Source organism: Piliocolobus tephrosceles, chromosome 3 (assembly GCF_002776525.5).
Source record: "Piliocolobus tephrosceles isolate RC106 chromosome 3, ASM277652v3, whole genome shotgun sequence".
Classification (NCBI taxonomy): Eukaryota; Metazoa; Chordata; class Mammalia; order Primates; family Cercopithecidae; genus Piliocolobus; species Piliocolobus tephrosceles.
In genome coordinates, this window is record NC_045436.1 from 115,367,669 (window position 1) to 115,385,979 (window position 18,311).

At 37.7% G+C, this 18,311-nt stretch overlaps 1 protein-coding gene across 4 annotated transcripts in view; it reads right to left on the reverse strand.

Moving 5' to 3' along the window:
- The window catches only part of MTHFD2L (methylenetetrahydrofolate dehydrogenase (NADP+ dependent) 2 like), a 158,050-nt gene extending 139,950 nt beyond the window's left edge, over window positions 1-18,100 (reverse strand). The window contains exons 1-3 of one of the 4 annotated variants that reach the window (XM_023189782.2): window positions 17,787-18,100; window positions 1,853-2,037; window positions 1,140-1,262 (exon numbers count right to left, since the gene is read on the reverse strand). In XM_023189782.2, coding sequence (XP_023045550.1) covers window positions 1,140-1,262; window positions 1,853-2,037; window positions 17,787-17,929 — 451 coding nt within the window. In that variant the 5' untranslated portion in view covers window positions 17,930-18,100. Of the gene's footprint in view, window positions 1-1,139; window positions 1,263-1,852; window positions 2,038-13,812; window positions 15,998-17,786 lie in introns of those variants that run through there. The other 3 variants (XM_023189778.1, XM_023189780.2, XM_023189779.2) reach the window with 3 other exon arrangements.
- Window positions 18,101-18,311: the final 211 nt, after the last annotated feature.

Consider the following 18,311-nt stretch of genomic DNA (forward strand, 5'->3'; position numbering starts at 1 on the left):
ATAGAAAAGTGTGTTTTCTCCATGTTTCCCAGAGATAAACCCACATGATAGTTTACAAAAGTTGATAATAGACAGAGGGGATTAGCCTATAAAAGTGGAAGTATAGCAAAGAAACAAAATGTGATAATGCTGGGATGGTAACTGGATGTGAGTAGGAGATCTGAAAATGGTAACAACAAACAAAGATAAGAGAAACCTAGGCCCGAAGCGAAAAGCGAAGGTAAGTACTATGTTGAAAAAGCCTCACAAATATAAAAAACAAAGTCATTTCAATAGGATTCTAATTTAATGTAAATGGAGTTGTAGGAGAAATAGCTGACCATAGAATGCTGACACTGAATCCTTTGGAGAGATGTAGTTATGCAGTCAGAGGAACTTAATGAGGGTGAATCCATCACATAAATGAGGAAAGTGATGGTAACATCTCGGAGGAAGTGACACCAACGTGAAACTTCACATTGAAGTTCCTTTAAATGTTAAGGAACTCTCAGAGAAATTTCACAACATTGAAAGTACAACAGACAAAATACTGGGAACTAATCTAAACTTTGAAAGGAATATAACAGTTCAATTCACCAAGATATAGAAAAGATGCTCATTTCATATGATAAGTTATAGAATTAGATAGAAGGCAAACACTGCTCCAACTACTTTTGACAAGTTTTTGCAATGATATCATACACTTTCTCAATGTTTCTAATGTTCTAAATTACAGTGTACTAAAAAACATTAGTTTGGTTTTACTAATTATTCATTTCCCTATACAGTTATGAACCACAGTAGGAGAGTTTTTAATGCTCTGATAAGAAGTTTTAAAGGTCATAGAAAATTATCATTTTTACCTTTGATTATTAAGATCACATTACCTGGTTTCATCTTACATCGTCATTTTTAGGGTCCCATACTACTGTGCAAAGCGAGCAGTGTATGTGTTGCCAATGCCTATATTTTACTTTCAAGGATTTTGTCAATGTAAGCAGAAATCATTCAGAAATCACTATTACACCTATTACCAGTATAACAGCTAGTCCCGTTCTGAATGTATTTTATAAATTACTTGCAGTATCATGATATGATGTTGAAAGATGCCCTTTGTTTCACTTTTAACAAAACCAGATAAATAGAAGAGCATTATGTACCTGGTAGTGGTAACTGAACTAATATACCACTGACTCTTGGGTCCATATTCAATTGATCAGTTATGTCCAAAAGCTCTTCCTGAGAAACATCCTTTGGTTTTAGAATGAGCTCACTGCAAATACCTAGAAGAAAAACAGGCAGAGAAGGTCACTTGACTAACTGAATATGGTTTTTCATCAATAGTGTCTAACACAGTGTGGGACTGTTCCTACTGCAATGAAAGGTTCTGATGTTCCATGCATCATCAGGAAGGATTGTTCCAATAGTATAAGTGTTTTCTCTTGATTCACATGCATTCTTTGGCCTGGAATGCCAGGTGACAATTTGTTTTTGTTTGAGATAAGCTACTGTTAGTAGATTTGAAGAGAATAAAAATATCACTACCATACAACTAGTAGGCCAAGTTTAACAGAGTGAACAAGCCAGGTTTATTATTTGACTAAAGCAAATATAATGAAAACAGGCCTTTTAGATGTAAACTATTCTTTGCATATCTTGCCATAGAATATAAAACACACTGAATTAATCCTATAAGAAATTGGAAGAAAAATCATATGAAATTAACATAAGCTTTGGTAACTGAATAATCTTTAATAATAACACATGCAATTCAAATGGCACTGATTTGATCATTATCATTCATAATTATCACAATTTGAAGTAAAAACAAAAAACATATTTAGTAGTAATTACAACTAAAACACATACCCACCTACAGCAGAGGCAGCTCTTATCTTATTCCTGACGTATGTATGGCTTGCTGGGTTATCTCCCACTAAAATTATACTGAGGTGAGGTCTTCTGTTTCCAAGGGAAACCCATGATTCCACACCTCGCTGTATTTCTTTCTGGATATGCTTGGCCATTTCGGTTCCTGATATAATAATGGCTTCATGTCTGTGGAAAGCAAAACAATAAATGTAATACTAAAAAGAAAATAAGAAATAATCAACTGCATAAATTTAAGGTACAAAAATCAACAAAACAACCATGATTCTCCAAGCACCCAAAGTTTGATTTTTTTTTTTCAATTATAGTGACACCTACTCTTCAGGTTCATAAATATTTTATAATTTTGTGAAGGATTGCAACTCTGTTATTTAGTTCTACAGTATAATCTATCTGCTGTAGAATGAATGTGCATGTCTCTTCAAAATTCATATGTTGAAATCCTAACCCCAAATGTTATGATATTAGGAGGCAGGTCCTTTAGGTGGCGATTATACTATGAGGATAGAGCCCTCATAAGTGACATTAGTGTTCTTTTAAGAAATTCCAGAGATCTCCCTTGTGCCTTCTGCTATGTGAGTACATAGCATGAAGACAGCTATCTATTAACCAAAAAGTGGGCCCACACCAGACACTGAACCTTCTGGTGTATAGACCTTGGACTTCCCAGTCTACAGAACTATGAGAAATAAATTTCTGTTTTTGTATAAGCCCACCAGTCTATGGTATTGTTATAGCAGCTCAAATAGACTAAGATGCTAACTACAGTGTACATTTCTTCACAACTTTCACTTATGTACTACATATATATACAAAATATATATATTATACACACATATGCATACATGTGCATATACATATACACACATTTTTGTATTCATATAAATTATCAAACCACATATCCAAAATCTGGACTATAATATTGCATAAATTTAAAGTTCTGCTCTTTTTTCTAAAGAGGCAGATCAGCACAGCCTAGTTAAAACTGGCAACCATCTTGAAGACTGGACTCCACTGTGTATACACATAGTCCCACAATCTTGCGACCCTAAGGCAAAATCAGTTCGTTTTTGGTTAGCATATCCTACACAAGATGCTGAAGTCATGAGCTTCATACTACACAACTCTTTTAACTTACTCAAAGAAAAATGTTATTCCATGGCCCCAGGCATGGCCCCAGACAGCAGCTGTGAGTCTTGCCATGCTTGTCACTGATTATCGTGGGGATCGGGTCAGTAAACAGATAGTTTAGTTACTCCCCGATGCAATGGCATCATTTCTAATGGAATAAGTTTCCACAGAAGATTACTTCCTGGCAGTTTATATGTATTTCAGAAGGTAAGAAGTGCTATATTTTGATAGATGATATAAACTATCTCCAGAAAGGCACAAAGAAATACTTCCCAGAGAGGCTTTTCTGCTCTCCATGACCTCAACCTTGAAAGTGGTGAATTACATTGCTCTTACTGTGTGTTTATTTTTTAAAGGTATCTGCTAAAGTAGAAGGTGGTCCCTTCTTCCTTCTGCCCCTGTCCTTTCACTATTGAACGGCCTAGTAAAAACATGATCACTACAAAAAACAACAAATGTAGGTCAATAAATGTTATGAAAAAGAGGAAAAGGAGAAAGAGTAGGAAGCAGAAGAGAAAGAGGAGGAGGAAAGGAAGCCTTATAAACCTTAATTCTTTGTGGTACTTGTACACTTTTAATTTTCTAATGAGGGCAGGTGCTATAAATATCCAACACCACACAAAATGCAAACTTTGTGCTCCTTCCAAATAAGTCAACTGCTCTCTCTCTCGTATGTCTGTGGACATATAGGTAGAACCAGATCAAAAATACACCATTAGAGCACAGCCACCAGTCGTCCACAGCATTCATCTCAGTTCATGCAATTTTGATGTAAACAATGTTCTGCTAAGAAGCAATTCCAAGTGTGGTCTATGGATACACACATCAGAAACTGCCTGAAACTCAGATTCGACAACCCCATCTACAATTCAGAATTCCTGGGGGTAGGGGTAAAACCTGGAAATCTGCACGTCTAATAATTTCCTACATATGGTTCTTGTGTATGACCATGTTTGAAAACCACTTTAGTTTAACACAAAAGTGTATTTTAATAACAATCATAATTTATGAGTAAATAACTGAGCAAATTGGATAGACAATACAATCAAAACTAGACATTCTAAGTAAACTCTACTTTTGATTCTAATTTTGTCTACTCTTAAAATTTTAATAGCTTTCAACACAAGAAATGTCATGATAAATTCAATATATCAGTCTTGTTCTGCTGTCTCATTTCTGTGTTATTCAGTATAATTGCTGTATAATAAACTGGACATATTTAATGTGTACAAGTTTTAATATATGTATATACCTGAGAAATCACAACAGTCAAGAATATGAACATGTCTATCATTCCCAAAACTTTCCAGGTGCACCTTTAAAATTTTGCCATTCCACCTGTCTCTGCCAGATTCCACTCCTCAATTCACCATTCCAGGCAACAATTAATCTCTTTTGTTCATTATATATGAGTTTGTATTAGCAAGAATTTTATAAAAATTGAATCAAATACTATATACTCTTTTTTGGCCAGCTAATTCCACTCAGCATAATTATTTTTTAATTCACGTAGGTGCATGTTTGAATGGTTCATTTCTTTTTTATCACTGAGTAGTATTACATTGTATGGATATACCAATATTTGTTTATCCATTCAATGGTAATTATTAATGGATATTTGGGTTCTTTCCAGTTTTTAATCATGACAAATACAGCTGTTACAAACATTTTATAACACATATGTTTTAATATATTGGGGGGTGGGGGACAGAGTCTCAATCTATCACCCAGGTTGGAGTTCGGTGGCAAGATCTCAGCTCACAACAAACTCTGCCTCCTGGGTTCAAATAATTCTGATGCCTCAGCCTCCCGAGTAGCTGGAATTACAGGCATATGCCATCATGCCTAACTTTTGTATATTTAGTAGAGACGGGGTTTTGCTATGTGGGTCAGGCTGGTCTTGAACTCCTGGCCACAAATGATCTGCCCCTCTCAGCCTCCCAAAACGCTGGGATTACAGGTGTGAGCCACCATTCCTGGCTGCTTTAATTTCTTTTGAGCAAATATCTCAAAGCAGAATGGCAAGGTCATATTGTAAGCATATGTTGAAATACGTTAAAAACTGTTATACCATGTTACAAAGACACTGTACCACTTTGTGTTCCTTCAAACAGTACATGAGTTCTGGTTGCTCCATACTTGTCATCACTTAAGATGGTCAGGTTTTAAAATTGTTGACATTTTAGAGGACATATGGTGGTATGTCATTGTGCTTTAAATTTACTTTCCCTTAATGAATACTGATGTTGAACATCTTCTCATATGTTTATTTGCCATCTGTGATCTTCTTTGGTGAATTAAATAATTAAATCTTTGTTTATTTAATTTTGCCCATTGTTTAGTAGGTTGTTTCCTATTTTGAATGTTTGAAGTTCTTTGTATATCCTAGATTCAAGTCCTTTATCAGATATGGGGTTTGAAATATTGTCTCCCAGTCTGTGCTTTGCCTTTCTATCCTCTTGTGTTTTTAGAACAGTTCTTAATTTTAAGGTACTCCAATTTATTAATTTTTCCTTTTATGGACCATGCTTTTAGTGTTGTATAAAAGAAATATTTGCCTAACTCGAGGTCACAAAGGTTTTCTCCAGTGTTTTCTTCTAGACTTTATGGGCCTAAGTCATACATTCAGTTTATGATTTATGTCTATTTTTAGTTTGATGAGAATTTGTATGAGGATATTGCCAAATTTTTTTTATGTCTATTGAGATGATAATATGTTTTTCTCGAGTGTTAGTCTGTTAATACGGTAAGTGATTAATTTTCAAATGCTAAACCAACCTTGCATTCCTGGGATACATCCCACTTGGTTATTACGTATCTATCCTTTCCAGATTATCATGGATTTCATCTGAAATTTTGTTAAAATTGTTGCATCAAAGTGCCTAAGAGGTCTTTGTAGTTTTCTTTTCTTATAATGTTATCAAGTAGCTTTGATACCAGGATGATGCTGGCTTCATAGAATGAGTTAGGAAGAACTCTATCCTCTTCAAATTTCCAGAAGAGTGTGTAAAGAATTGGCATTTTTTTTCCTCCCTTAAATGTTTGGTAGGATTCACCCATTAAGCTATCTGATTCTGAAGTTTTCTTTCTGGGAAGGTTTAAACCAACAAACTTAAATTCCTTAATATAGAGGGCTATTCAGGTTATCTATTACTTCTTTTTTTTTTTTTTTGAGACGGAGTCTCGCTCTGTCGCCCAGGCTGGAGTGCAGTGGCCAGATCTCAGCTCACTGCAAGCTCCGCCTCCCAGGTTCACGCCATTCTCCTGCCTCAGCCTCCCTAGTAGCTGGGACTACAGGCGCCTGCCACCTCGCCCGGCTAGTTTTTTGTATTTTTTAGTAGAGACGGGGGTTTCACCGTTTTAGCCAGAATGGTCTCGATCTCCTGACCTCGTGATCTGCCTGTCTCGGCCTCCCAAAGTGCTGGGATTACAGGCTTGAGCCACCGCACCCAGCCTATCTATTACTTCTTGAGTGATCTTTTGTAGTTTCTGCTTTGTACCTTCCAACACTTTGTATGTAATTATAAACAAATCAAGTTAAAATAAAATAAAACTTTTGAGGTTTTTATTTTTCAAAGTAAAGTAACAAACTTTTTTCACTGTTTCCTATGAATTTCTGGTGATGACACTTTATGAATTCATTTAAGTAGCCTTTTGGCACTAAGATAACAAGGACCTTGTATATTAGCAAATACTAAGTACTGCAGATACAGCAACAAATTCCAGCACAACTTTGTTATTATAATAACAAAGAAAAACTTTCCATAAATCAATTTGTGTCAGGAATATTTTCTTAGGGTAGAACACTATTATAGAAGCAGATTTATCTGTTAAAAAACTAGAAATCACCTAACACGGTAAGGAATATACATTTTATTTTAAAATATAAAAACATCTGAACTCTGTCTTGCATTTTATAGCATGTGAGTAGTGATGCTACTGCTGACATTATTGATTCACTCACTATTAAACAAAATAATTTGTTCACAGGCCACTGTGAAGCTGGCAATCACTGAATATAATCCAGGCTAATTATGACCTAGACAGTAACCTGCATGACCTGGAGAGTGTCAGAGAAGACCAATAGCATAAACGGATTCCCAGACTCCAAAGGGACAACCTTTATACAGATTAAACTTAACTGTACCATGTATACTCATGTCTAAGACTGCTCAGGGTTTACTTTAAATTATAGCACTGAGGTGCTAAGTCAGCTTGCTAACTAATTATAGCAGACGTGATACAGCCTGGCTAGCTGGTGTTTATGAGTAAATTAGGAGTTAGGTTTCTGAGCATTTTTAGTAGCAACTGGCCCCTCCAGCCGACTCCATCAGTCACTGTAGAACTCAGCAAGCCTAGCTCTGTAGGAGTCACTGTAAGAAGAAAAATGAAGCAACCTCAAATTAATGCAGGTCCAATGGGTGAGTGCCTGTATCAGTCCATGTGCTGGAAGAACTGGTCAACTTATACATTCTCATTACTTTAGTGCATAAACAAATTAGATTTTTCAACATGAAAATTCTTGAAAAGCTAAAAAGGTTAAACATCAGCAACAATTCAAATGTTCAGCCACTGAATAATATATCTCCTAAAATTTCTCTCTGGCTTGTCTTGATCTCCTCTAATCCATTTTCCATACTGTGAGTGATTGTTTTCTAATTCAATTACATCAACTCCCTGGTTAAAACTCCTCACCACATGTTAATTGTTTATTCACTTAATAAATACATGTTGAAAGTCTCCTATTCACTGAAAACTATTTTAGGCACTGGGAATATAAATAATAGGGCACAAAACAATTACTTTCTTTTATGGAAATATTCTAGTTGAAGAAGATATAAGCATATTGGAAAAACAACAGGTATTTAATATATCATATGTGACATGAGGCAGAGAAACGACTTATCTGAGGGCCAGAGTTATTTTATATTGGTGGGTTAAGGTATCACTTCTCTGATAAATCAGGTAACGTGGGCAGAAATGAAGGAAATGAAATAAGTCATGTAGATTCCTGGGAGAAAAGCATTCTAAGCCAAGGGAAGTGGACAGCAAGTATGGAGGCCTTTAGCAAGGAGCATACCTGAAATATTTGAAGAATAGCAAGAAGTCAATGGTGGCAGTGGAAAGAACAAGTGAACTGGGACAAGACATGAAGTCAGAGAAGGAGTGGGACATCAGATTACATAAGGCCCTGCAGGCCTTTGAAAGGATGTTGGATTTTACTGGAAGCCATTCAGAGATTTTGACGTGACTTTCATTTTTAAAATAACTGGTGAAAATATGGAGGATAGACTCTATGAGATCAAGTGGAGAAGTGGAGACTCCAGCTAAGAAGCTAGTATAATATAACACGCAAGGGATGATGGGGAGTTAGGCAAAGGGGTAGCCTTGGAGGAGCTAAGTAGTCTGATTCTGAATCTATTTTGAGAGTGGAACCATTGGGAGTTACTGAGATTGGGTGTAGGATATGAAAAAAAGAAAAACAGAAGGCAAACATGACTCCAACATTTTTGACATGAGAAATTGGGGGGAAAATTAACTAAAATCCAAATTCCCTATAGGTTACAAAGTTCTGCATAAGCTACTTTAGCCTCACTGCTAAAGAACACTGTGCTTAGTGAGTCGTACACTACACACCAGTCATATTTTAATTCATGAAATGCACCATGTTCTCTCTGTGCCTTCACATATAATTTTCCCTCTGCCTGAAACTCCTTCTCTTTCTCACCTCTCCAACCACTTTGCCAAGTCTGCTGCTCAAGTCTCAGCTCATAAAACACTCTGGTAATGTTTTCTGAACCCTGTACCCTGAGACTCTGCTATGAGCTCCCACAGTACCTTGTTTTTACCCTTTTGAAGTATTTTAAATCATTGATATTGTCTAGTTGTCTGTCTTTTCTGGATAGGCAGCCTGTAGCTCCCCATTTCTTTATGTCAATTGTTACTTTATTTTGTTCTTATTGTGGTGCCATGTTTCCCTAATGGCTCATAATCTTTGTGTCCTTTCATTGGTGTCTATCACTTGAAGAAGTAGGCATCTATTCCACTCTTTATAAGCTGGCTTCAGTAGGGAAAGCCTTTCACCAGTCAGTGGGTCTAGAGATTCTTGATGGGCCATCCGGCATGGTCCATGGGTGGGCTTGTTGCTAAATCCCTTGGATTGGTTGGCAGGTGATGCCTCAGTCAGCAGGTGGTGGGCCTAACACTTCAACTCACAGGGGGCTATCTGGTGTGAGGGTCCACTGGGATGGGCTGTCATTTGGGTATATAGGAGCAGTCCTGGAGCCTGGGCCTACAAACACAGACCTGAAGCCTAGGTTCAAAGTGGCCATCCCGGCACTGGGGTAGGTCTTGAGGCTGAGTCCATGGGGACCAGCCTGGAACTGGAATGGTCCTGGTCCCAAGTCTGTAGGGACTGGGCTGGCACAGGGTCCCCTGGAATGGGCCTGGTGCCTAGATCTGCAGGGGAAGACCTCGTACCTGGAACCATGGGGTTGGGTCCAGAGTTTGGGTCCCTGGGGACAGGCTTGGAACCGAATTCGTGGAGGCTGACCCAGTACTTGGGCATGCTTAGAATGCGGGTCCATGAGTTTCTATCTGATGCCTAAGTCTGCAGTGGCTAAGCTGGAATCCTTGGATGCTGCCCTGGCATTAGTGCAGGCCTAGAGCCTGGGTCTGCAAGGAGTGGCCTACAGGCTGTGTCTGTAGGGGCTGGCCTGGCACTGGGATGGGCAACACTTGTTGCATTTTTTTCAAAAGTTGTTGGAAACTATTAATCAACACATTCAACAAATAGACTAAATGGGGGTAGGGACACCTTCAGATTTAAAGTTTTTAGTGAATTGTAATCAGTGAAACCAAAGCTTACAAACAGAAACGTTATCTCTTCAAAAGGAAGGGAAGAAGTAAACCAATTTAAAAAATGATAGCTCAAACAATGCACAAGTAATTTTAATTTCTGTCCTTATGAGAAGAGACACAGAGACACATACACACAGAAGGGAAGTGAAGACAGAGAGGGAAGACAACCATTTGACAACAGAGGCAAAGACTGGAATTATGCAACTGCAAACTCCTTAGGAACACGAAGGACTACTGGCAATAACTAGAAGCTAGTCTACAGAGCATGGGCCTACAGATACTTTGCGATTTCAGACTTCCAGCCTCCAGAAGTGTGAAAACAGATTTCTGCTATTTCAAGCCACCTAGTTTGTGGAACTTTGTGTACAGCAGAATTAGTAAATAAATACATCTATAATGGCAATTAATAGTTCAATGTCTGAAAACAATCTTCTAATGGAGCTCATATTTTTTGTTGAATAAAATTTCATTGAATAAATTACTATTTTGTAAAATATTGGAACATAATTGAGAAAAACTTTACTTTTCCCAAATCTAAATATGGCAAACTAGTTTTAAATCCATACACAAAAACAACTTATTTGATGACTTTTATGTAAGTATTTGCCAAAGAAAAGTACTTTGAAAAGATACACCAAGAGAGCACCTTTGAAAATATTTAGGCTAAAATATCTTCCCATTTCAATGTGCAAAACGTAGAATTAAGACTGTTCCATTTAGCAATTTATGTATGCTTCAGCATCTATAGAGACAGTACTTTTAAAACTAAAATAACCATTGTCTAAAGCAAAGACTCTATTTGCAACTGTTAAGAAAATTGCGGAAAATGTAATTTTAAAATTAAGCATAAGGGCAGGGCCTAGTGGCTCACGCCTGTAATTCCAGTGCTTTGGGAGGCCAAGGCGGGCAGATTATGAGGTCAGGAGTTCAAGACCAGCCTGACCAATATGGTGAAACCCCGTCTCTACTAAAAATAGAAAAATTAGCTGGGCGTGGTGGCGCACGCCTGTAGTCCCAGCTACTCAGGACGCTGAGGCAGGAGAATCGCTTGAACCCAGGAGGCGGAGGTTGCAGTGAGCCAAGATCACGCCACTGCACACCAGCCTGGGTGACAGAGAAAGACTCCATCTCAAAAAAAATAATAATAATAAAGCATAAGATCTTATTAACTTTTTTCAGAAAATTATCAGTATCAAAGTGTTAAAAGATACAGCTAAGAAATTGATTCAAGTTAAGTGAATATGCACCAGGAATAATTATTCATGCTGAATATTCATGTAATATAAATTTTTATTTTAACATATAAGGATATAAATTATCTCTTAAAATGTTAATTTTGAAAATAGTTTGAAACTGTAAGTTCACTAATATATTTGTAAGCCAATAAATATTCCAAATATATAATTTTCATTACATTCATGCCCCTTTTTACTCTAAAAAATATGCTAGTTTGGTCAACAAATTATATAGTGACCTTGGCATTAATGCATATCAAAAACGAAATCCATTTGACCCCTTGGATATTATTTACATGATGTGCCCTGTCATTACTTGCTCAGGTGGTTTCCCACAAAGGCAGAAACGACCTTCCCCCAAAGCCTGCAAGAAAAGGAGCCCTGCTTACTGCTGGGCTAGCCACGAAATATGGCTTCATCAGGAGGCAAAATTGAAAGAAGGGAGGTGGCAGCTAGTGAGTAGCAGGGCAGCACTATGTAGTACAAATTACTCACCTGAAATCAGAAGTCCTGAGCATCAGAGCTCTAGGTCACCATTAGTAGCAATAATAAAGTTAGGCAAGTAACTTAGCTTCTCTCAACGGCATGCAATTTCTTCATCTACTTAATGGAAATACTCTCTTGTTGACCTTACATTACATAAGAGGATTTGGCTAAAAGTTCATTGGCTGGTTTGCAAAAGTGGCTCTTTCTCCTAGTTTCTGCTACATAACAGATGGAGATATATTTCAATAACCAGAAACATTATGAGGGCAGAAAATCTTCAGCACTTAGTGCTGTTTCCATGGGCTTGTTTACTTGTACTTCCAGAAAATAAACTAACCACCTTATCTATGCTTGTTAGAATCAAATGATGTATTTAATAAACTAGAGCAAAGTAACAAAGGGGGGGATTATTTCTATGTATCAAAATACTCTTCCACAAAAAAGTAGCATAACAACAAATAAAACCTAGTCAAGATCAATAGTTTATTTAATTCGTATACTTGAAAAATCTACATCTTTATAATTCGTATACCTGAAAAATCTACATCTTAGTTTCAATCTCATCTTTATTCACAACTTCAGCTAGAGCTGCAATGAACCATTTTATCTCTATACAGATGAAAAATCCTAATACAATGACTAACAATTCCAAGCTCTACCCAGGCCCTAACATACAGTTTAACTGCTTTACATCTTAGGGCATATCTTTGATATCTTGAGTTTGTACAATAGAAATGAAACCCCCCCAAAACAGGGCAAAATTCCATAGAGAATAAAATCAATCACCAGTATAGGGAGTGTTCTGAGGTATGTTGTTAAAATAAATGTATACCTGTAAGTGTTACGTTTATGGCCTCTTTAAAAAAAATTCGTTTCATACCCCAAGTACCCTATTCACATCTGGAAGAAATTTCACTAGAAATTACATTTGCAAATCAATAAAAAGTAAAATAATTTATTTTCATTAAATATGACTCTTCTTGATACTCAGTTTTTTAATTAGTTAACTTTCTGACTCTGTACTACTTAAACAATATCCATTCATTTTCAAACTAACTTTGTCAGAAAGAACCTTAGATGCTAAGCTTTGTGCCACAAAACCTCTTGGCCTGTTTGCTGAAACCTGTGGACTCTTTCTCAGAAAGAGTCCTTTAAACATTCAATATAAAATACAGATTACAAGGAAAACCAATTTTACTGAAATGCTATCAAATGCTTTTTTAAAAAAAGTATTAAATAACAGGATCTAGTGGTAGGTCTAACTACCATAACAAAATAGTGATGTGCAGATGATGTTTTGTGGTATCTGCCGCAACTTCGTGATACTGAAGTATTTGTAACTTATATTAGCAAGTCACATGTACTGATGATATTATGTATTTGTTGCCAACACTGACAATGAAAAAAAAAAAAAGCTAAATTTATTAAAAGTTAGTAACCTCCAATCCAAGTTTATGGATCCCCTGAATTCTATCCATACGGTCCTAGGTTAAGAACATCTCAAACTGAGGAAATCTAACAAAATAATTTGTAAAATATACATGCAAATTAGCTTTCCAGATTCACAAAAGTTCTATGAGATTTAATATTAATAAATGTTTCAAAAAGAAGAAAAAGCAAAAGTGAGATAAGTCAATAATTATAAACTGCCTGTAGAGAAGAACACTGGAAAGATGATGTGGGTTCAGGCCTGTCTTCACCATGTATTTACTGTGTCAACTTGGACAAGTTTAATTTCTTTAAGCCTCAATTTCTCAATCTGTTAACTGGAAATAGATAGTAATAGTGTCTGTCTTCCTCCTTTAGTTGTTGTGAGGATCGAAGGACATATTGTATGTGCAAAACCTCAGCAAAGTGCTTAACATTAAGAGCTCCTTAGATATTAAGAAAAATGTCTTTTTCAACAATACAACTGAATTCCTTAAAAGCATGATGGCATTCATTGCAGTTCCAGTTAATTACAAACAGCAAAAAAAAAAAAAACTGGGGAGAGAACATCTGTTGCAAACTATACACACACCCTCACTTTAGAATTATGAATCTTTAGATCTTTAGATAGTCTTTGGATCTAGGAACACTCTAATGAGCCTAATTATAGAAACCTACATAGAGTTCAGATGATGAAGTGAACAAACCTGGTTGGTATGATGTTGACAAGAACACGACCTCAATCTGAGAGTTAATTATTACATATTTTCCAAGAACTAGACATTTAAAAACAGCAAGATGGTTAGGTAAGTTAGGGCGAATTGATTTAATATACTACGATGTAGTCATTGAAATGCTAATAAAAACAATAGCAACACAGAAACCACTTATGATGTAACCTTAAGTGGAGCAGCTGGCTAAGCCTTCTTGGATAATATCCTGGCCTGAATTCTTTAACACTACTGTTAATTTAGGTTCAGATTGTGTTCTATTCTGACCATAAAGTTTTCTACCTTGCATGTAAAATGTTTTCTCAAATCCCAAGTGAATTTCTTAATAGCAAATACCACTTATTACTAACCATTTCTTTAATTTAGCATACTCATTTACAGCTCAAATTTCACCTAAGCTCCTCTCTTAAACCTCCTTCCACAACTTAATTATCTCTAAGCCAAAGTGTAATTTCAGGAGTTCCATGGGATTTCTTGAAAGAGTATGTGCCCATGAAAAGATCACCTGGTGTTGCTCCTTTCTGTTTTCATCCTCCCATCAGAGTACTAATATGAAAGAATAACAACTTCAAGACATTTGAACAACAAAGATTTGGGTCATTAAAGAAATTGCCAAATTATTAGTAAGATCATGATTAACTAACGAGATCTAAAATTACTACTAGTCCCTCTTTTTCATCTACTGATCCATTTTAGTCAAAAATCTTGATTGTGGAGATATTAGAACACACTATTTCTGAACAGCTGGAACAAAGAAAATAAAACTTATGAGAGACCAAATGTTGAAATATTTAGTTTTTGAATTTAAAATGACATAAGAATTTCTTAGAAATCAAAATTGTAGCCAGATGGCTATTATATCTCATTTTCAGTAGAACAGGTATAGCAGGAGGATAGGAACACCACCACATTATCAAATTTGCCAACAAAATAGAAGATGATTTTGAGAAACTGCCTTTCCTAGTCATTAGAAGAGACAGAAATACAGAGTAAGTAGTAGAAGGAAGAGTCTGGAAAAAAAATGAACATTGGTACTGATAAAATGTGTCTTTCTTAATTATTAAACTTAACTACCCATGGTAAAAGACATGAATACTTAAATAACACAAATAAGTATCTTTTACTACTTCCAAAAATGTAGATTTTTTAAAAATGTGGTCTAGCTGCAAAAATTATAAAGTCGATGCCAGTGCGACAAAGAGAAAGGTGAAACTTCCAAAAGACCTGTAGGCAGTACGCATTTTTTTTTTAAAGCTAAAAGAAGTAATAGGATGAGGAGAAAAAAGAGAATCTACCAAATTAACGATCTGAGGATTCACTGAGCAACAGGATAAACATGGAATACTTGGGATATCCATTTAGTTAATTAAAATAAGTAGTTCAGTTAGAATAAGCCAAAGCGGGGTTTGTGAAAGTGCCCATGTTGCAGGACACCTTCAAATCTGCTTTGAGCATGGCAAGGTCTATAACCTTCCCACCCAAATGGGATAGGCTGCTACCAGGCTCCTCACACTGAAAAGCACTGGGCACAAACTCATGTGATGACTTTTAACCAAGGATGTTTTGATTTGTAAACTGCTCACGCACCACAACAAAATGGGAAAAATTTAGTTACAAAGACTTTTTTTTTTTCATTTTTAACCTTTTGCCTGGATAGTTAATTCATTTCAAGAAACAGTAAGCTGCAACAAGAAGGGCTTATTTACTACTTTAACATTAATTTCTCCCAATTAATAAGACCTAAATTCTCATGCATAAACAGGAAAACAAATTCATTGCAAATTTTAAAGGAAAACTCACTGAGAGGAAAACATTAAATGATACTTTAAAATACGATAACTTCCAAACTCCATCAAACATTATTTATTGAAATTCTACTTAAAAAAATTCTCCACTAAAAAGTATTGTAAATATTCCATTATTATAGGTATGTGGCCAAAATATGAAAAAATAATCAAAGATACTTTTTTAATTAAGGCTCTACATAGCTCAGAAATCGTGATAAATCTCTTAAAAACAGTCAATATCACTGAGATAAGGGTTTATCAAACTTAAAGGCAATTTTCAGTGAGAATAACACTAAGGTGTAAATTTCATGGCAAAAGAAATGATGTCAGACTTAAATCACCTTAACTATGAACAACTAGACAACCAATGTGTCACTATATATATAAAAAAGATGACTGTGGATGGGGACAAGTGGGGAGGCAGACAGTGGCAACCTCTGGAAGATGGAATCTCTTCTCTCTGCTGGTCCTAGAAGAGAAAAGAGACACCAATAAGCATCAACACACTGTCCGAATTCCTCCCCACCCGAGCCCACAAGTCCACAGGTGTTTCTCAACCTTGGGGCCAACCTCACCTTCAGAGACGGTATGGTATTCAGTACAAAGAGGGCGTACAAAACACCCGCCTTATCTTAACTTGCCTAGTGCCGTCTTTAAAAAAATAAAAACTATCAAAATATATTACTTATTTTTATAATTATAACATGCATCAAGTGGAACTGAAAGCAGCCGGGCTGAAAGTAGTAACTGTTATTGTCCACAGGGATAATAGCTTTCCAAAAGCTTTGCACTCAACTATTTTAAATTATAAGGAGGTCATTACGTGTTACTTAAAAGTTCTGAATTCTACATGAGTTGAGGGGTGTGTGTGTGTGTGTGTGTACAAAGCAAGTGGCTACAACCAAATTTTGGGGTTGTAACTGTTGTTTGTAATGACTTCCATTCAATGTATGCAGGTCATGGAGAAGATGGGGAGATGGAGTTGTTTACAGCAAGCTGACAAAGGGAAATTAATCAAGTTGTACTATTTGAAACAAGTTATCCTCACCCTGAAAAGCACCCCTAAAACAACTGAAATTCAAAAAATAATAACATGAACAAGTAATTTAGAGTGACGGCAAATAATTCCCTCAATTCTTTAATACAAACAGAATTCTACAGAATCTGCTTTTCCTAGGTAGTAGAGCTAGCTGGTAGTTTCAAACTAAGTGGCACATTCTTACCCACCCTACTACAGCTTACACAACTCTGATTCAGTTATTTTCTCACATATCCTTGTGGAAGACCTAGTCACTAGAAACTATGTCCGAAGCAAACCCTATAGGAAGTAACTTTTAAATTCAGTCACTTAAGACTAAGATCTAAATGTACACAATAGGGAGCTAATTGATTTAAATTAAATAAACAGTATGTTTATCATTGCTTTTTTCTAGGGATTGTGCTGGGCACTGGGGGATACAAAAACTCGAGTGAGACACAATCTTCGGACATAAAATGGCAATGAAAGCGCATTTCTGGAAGCCCTGAAAGTCTGAAAACAGAGGTTCTTCTGGACTCACAGGCTCTGGGTCAAGAAGATACATTTTCATCTTCTTAAGACGGATTTTGCAAGTAAGACAAGCAAAGTAGAAGACGGAAGAGTGCGTACCCTTTTGTATTTGCATGGTTCTTCCCCAGCAACCAAGTCCAAAGAGATGTAATGAATCTAAGTCTCATCACCTGACAGAGGTTTAGGGCCAGAGCCATACATGAAAAGACTGAGAAATCTGCACTGATATCTGGTTTTGTGAAACCATAAATAATTTTAGAGTTGGAAAAGACCTCGACAAAACCATTAACAAAGGAATTCAGAAACGCAAACATTAGTAAGTCATCTGGACAACGTCTAATCCTTTATTTACGAAACGCTAAAATAAACAAAGCAAAAACAAATGTTTGGCCAAAGCCGACCACGTGTTTTTATGGTACCTTTTCTTAGTGCCTCAAATGTCTTCCTAAATCAACTGCACCTGCTGCAAAGATGGCACGTTCTGGTGCGAGAGCCCAGAGCGGAGCACGTTTTCGTTCCCCGAGCTGAGGCAACTGAGAATTGACCGCGAGACCGGCAAGGCCACCTCACAGCCAAAGCGGTTCTCTACCCAGCGCGCCGCCGGGCGGCCGCCCACAAGCCTACAGCCCCGCGCGCGCGAGCGCCGCCCGCGCCCCCGCCGCCCTCCCACCGCCAGCGGCTCCGCAACCGGAGCCCGCAACCCTCGTACCTCACACTGCTGCTCCGAAAGTCGCGGAACGCGCTCCCGGGCTCTCCCGGTGCCCTTACGGAGGGTGCTGTGCTTCTGCCCAGCGCCGGCACTCGGCCCAGGCGGCCGCGGAGCAGCGAGAAGCCGCGGACCGGCACCGTCATGGCCGCGGATCCCCGGTTTCCGGACCGGGGCTCCACCTCCCGCGGCTCCAGTCCTGGCGGCTGGAGGCCCGGCTCCGCCCTCACTCGGCCTGGCGGGGCAGCAAGTAGCGCTGCCAGCCAGGTTCCGGCAGACACGCAGAGTGGGGTCAACAGCGGTTCCCAGGGCCAGGGACGGAACTGACGAGGCTCCGCGTCCGCAGGGGGCGGGGCCAAGACCCAAGCTCCGGGCCAGCTGAGGATGTGGAGGCTTGCGATGTGGCCTGGCGACTCGGCCCCGCACCCGGACGACACACAGCTGGCATTCCCATAGCGACGGCACAGAGAAGGTCTCCAAACTAATCACTTTAGGCAGCACGCCCCACTTTCCACCAAGCCAGAGATC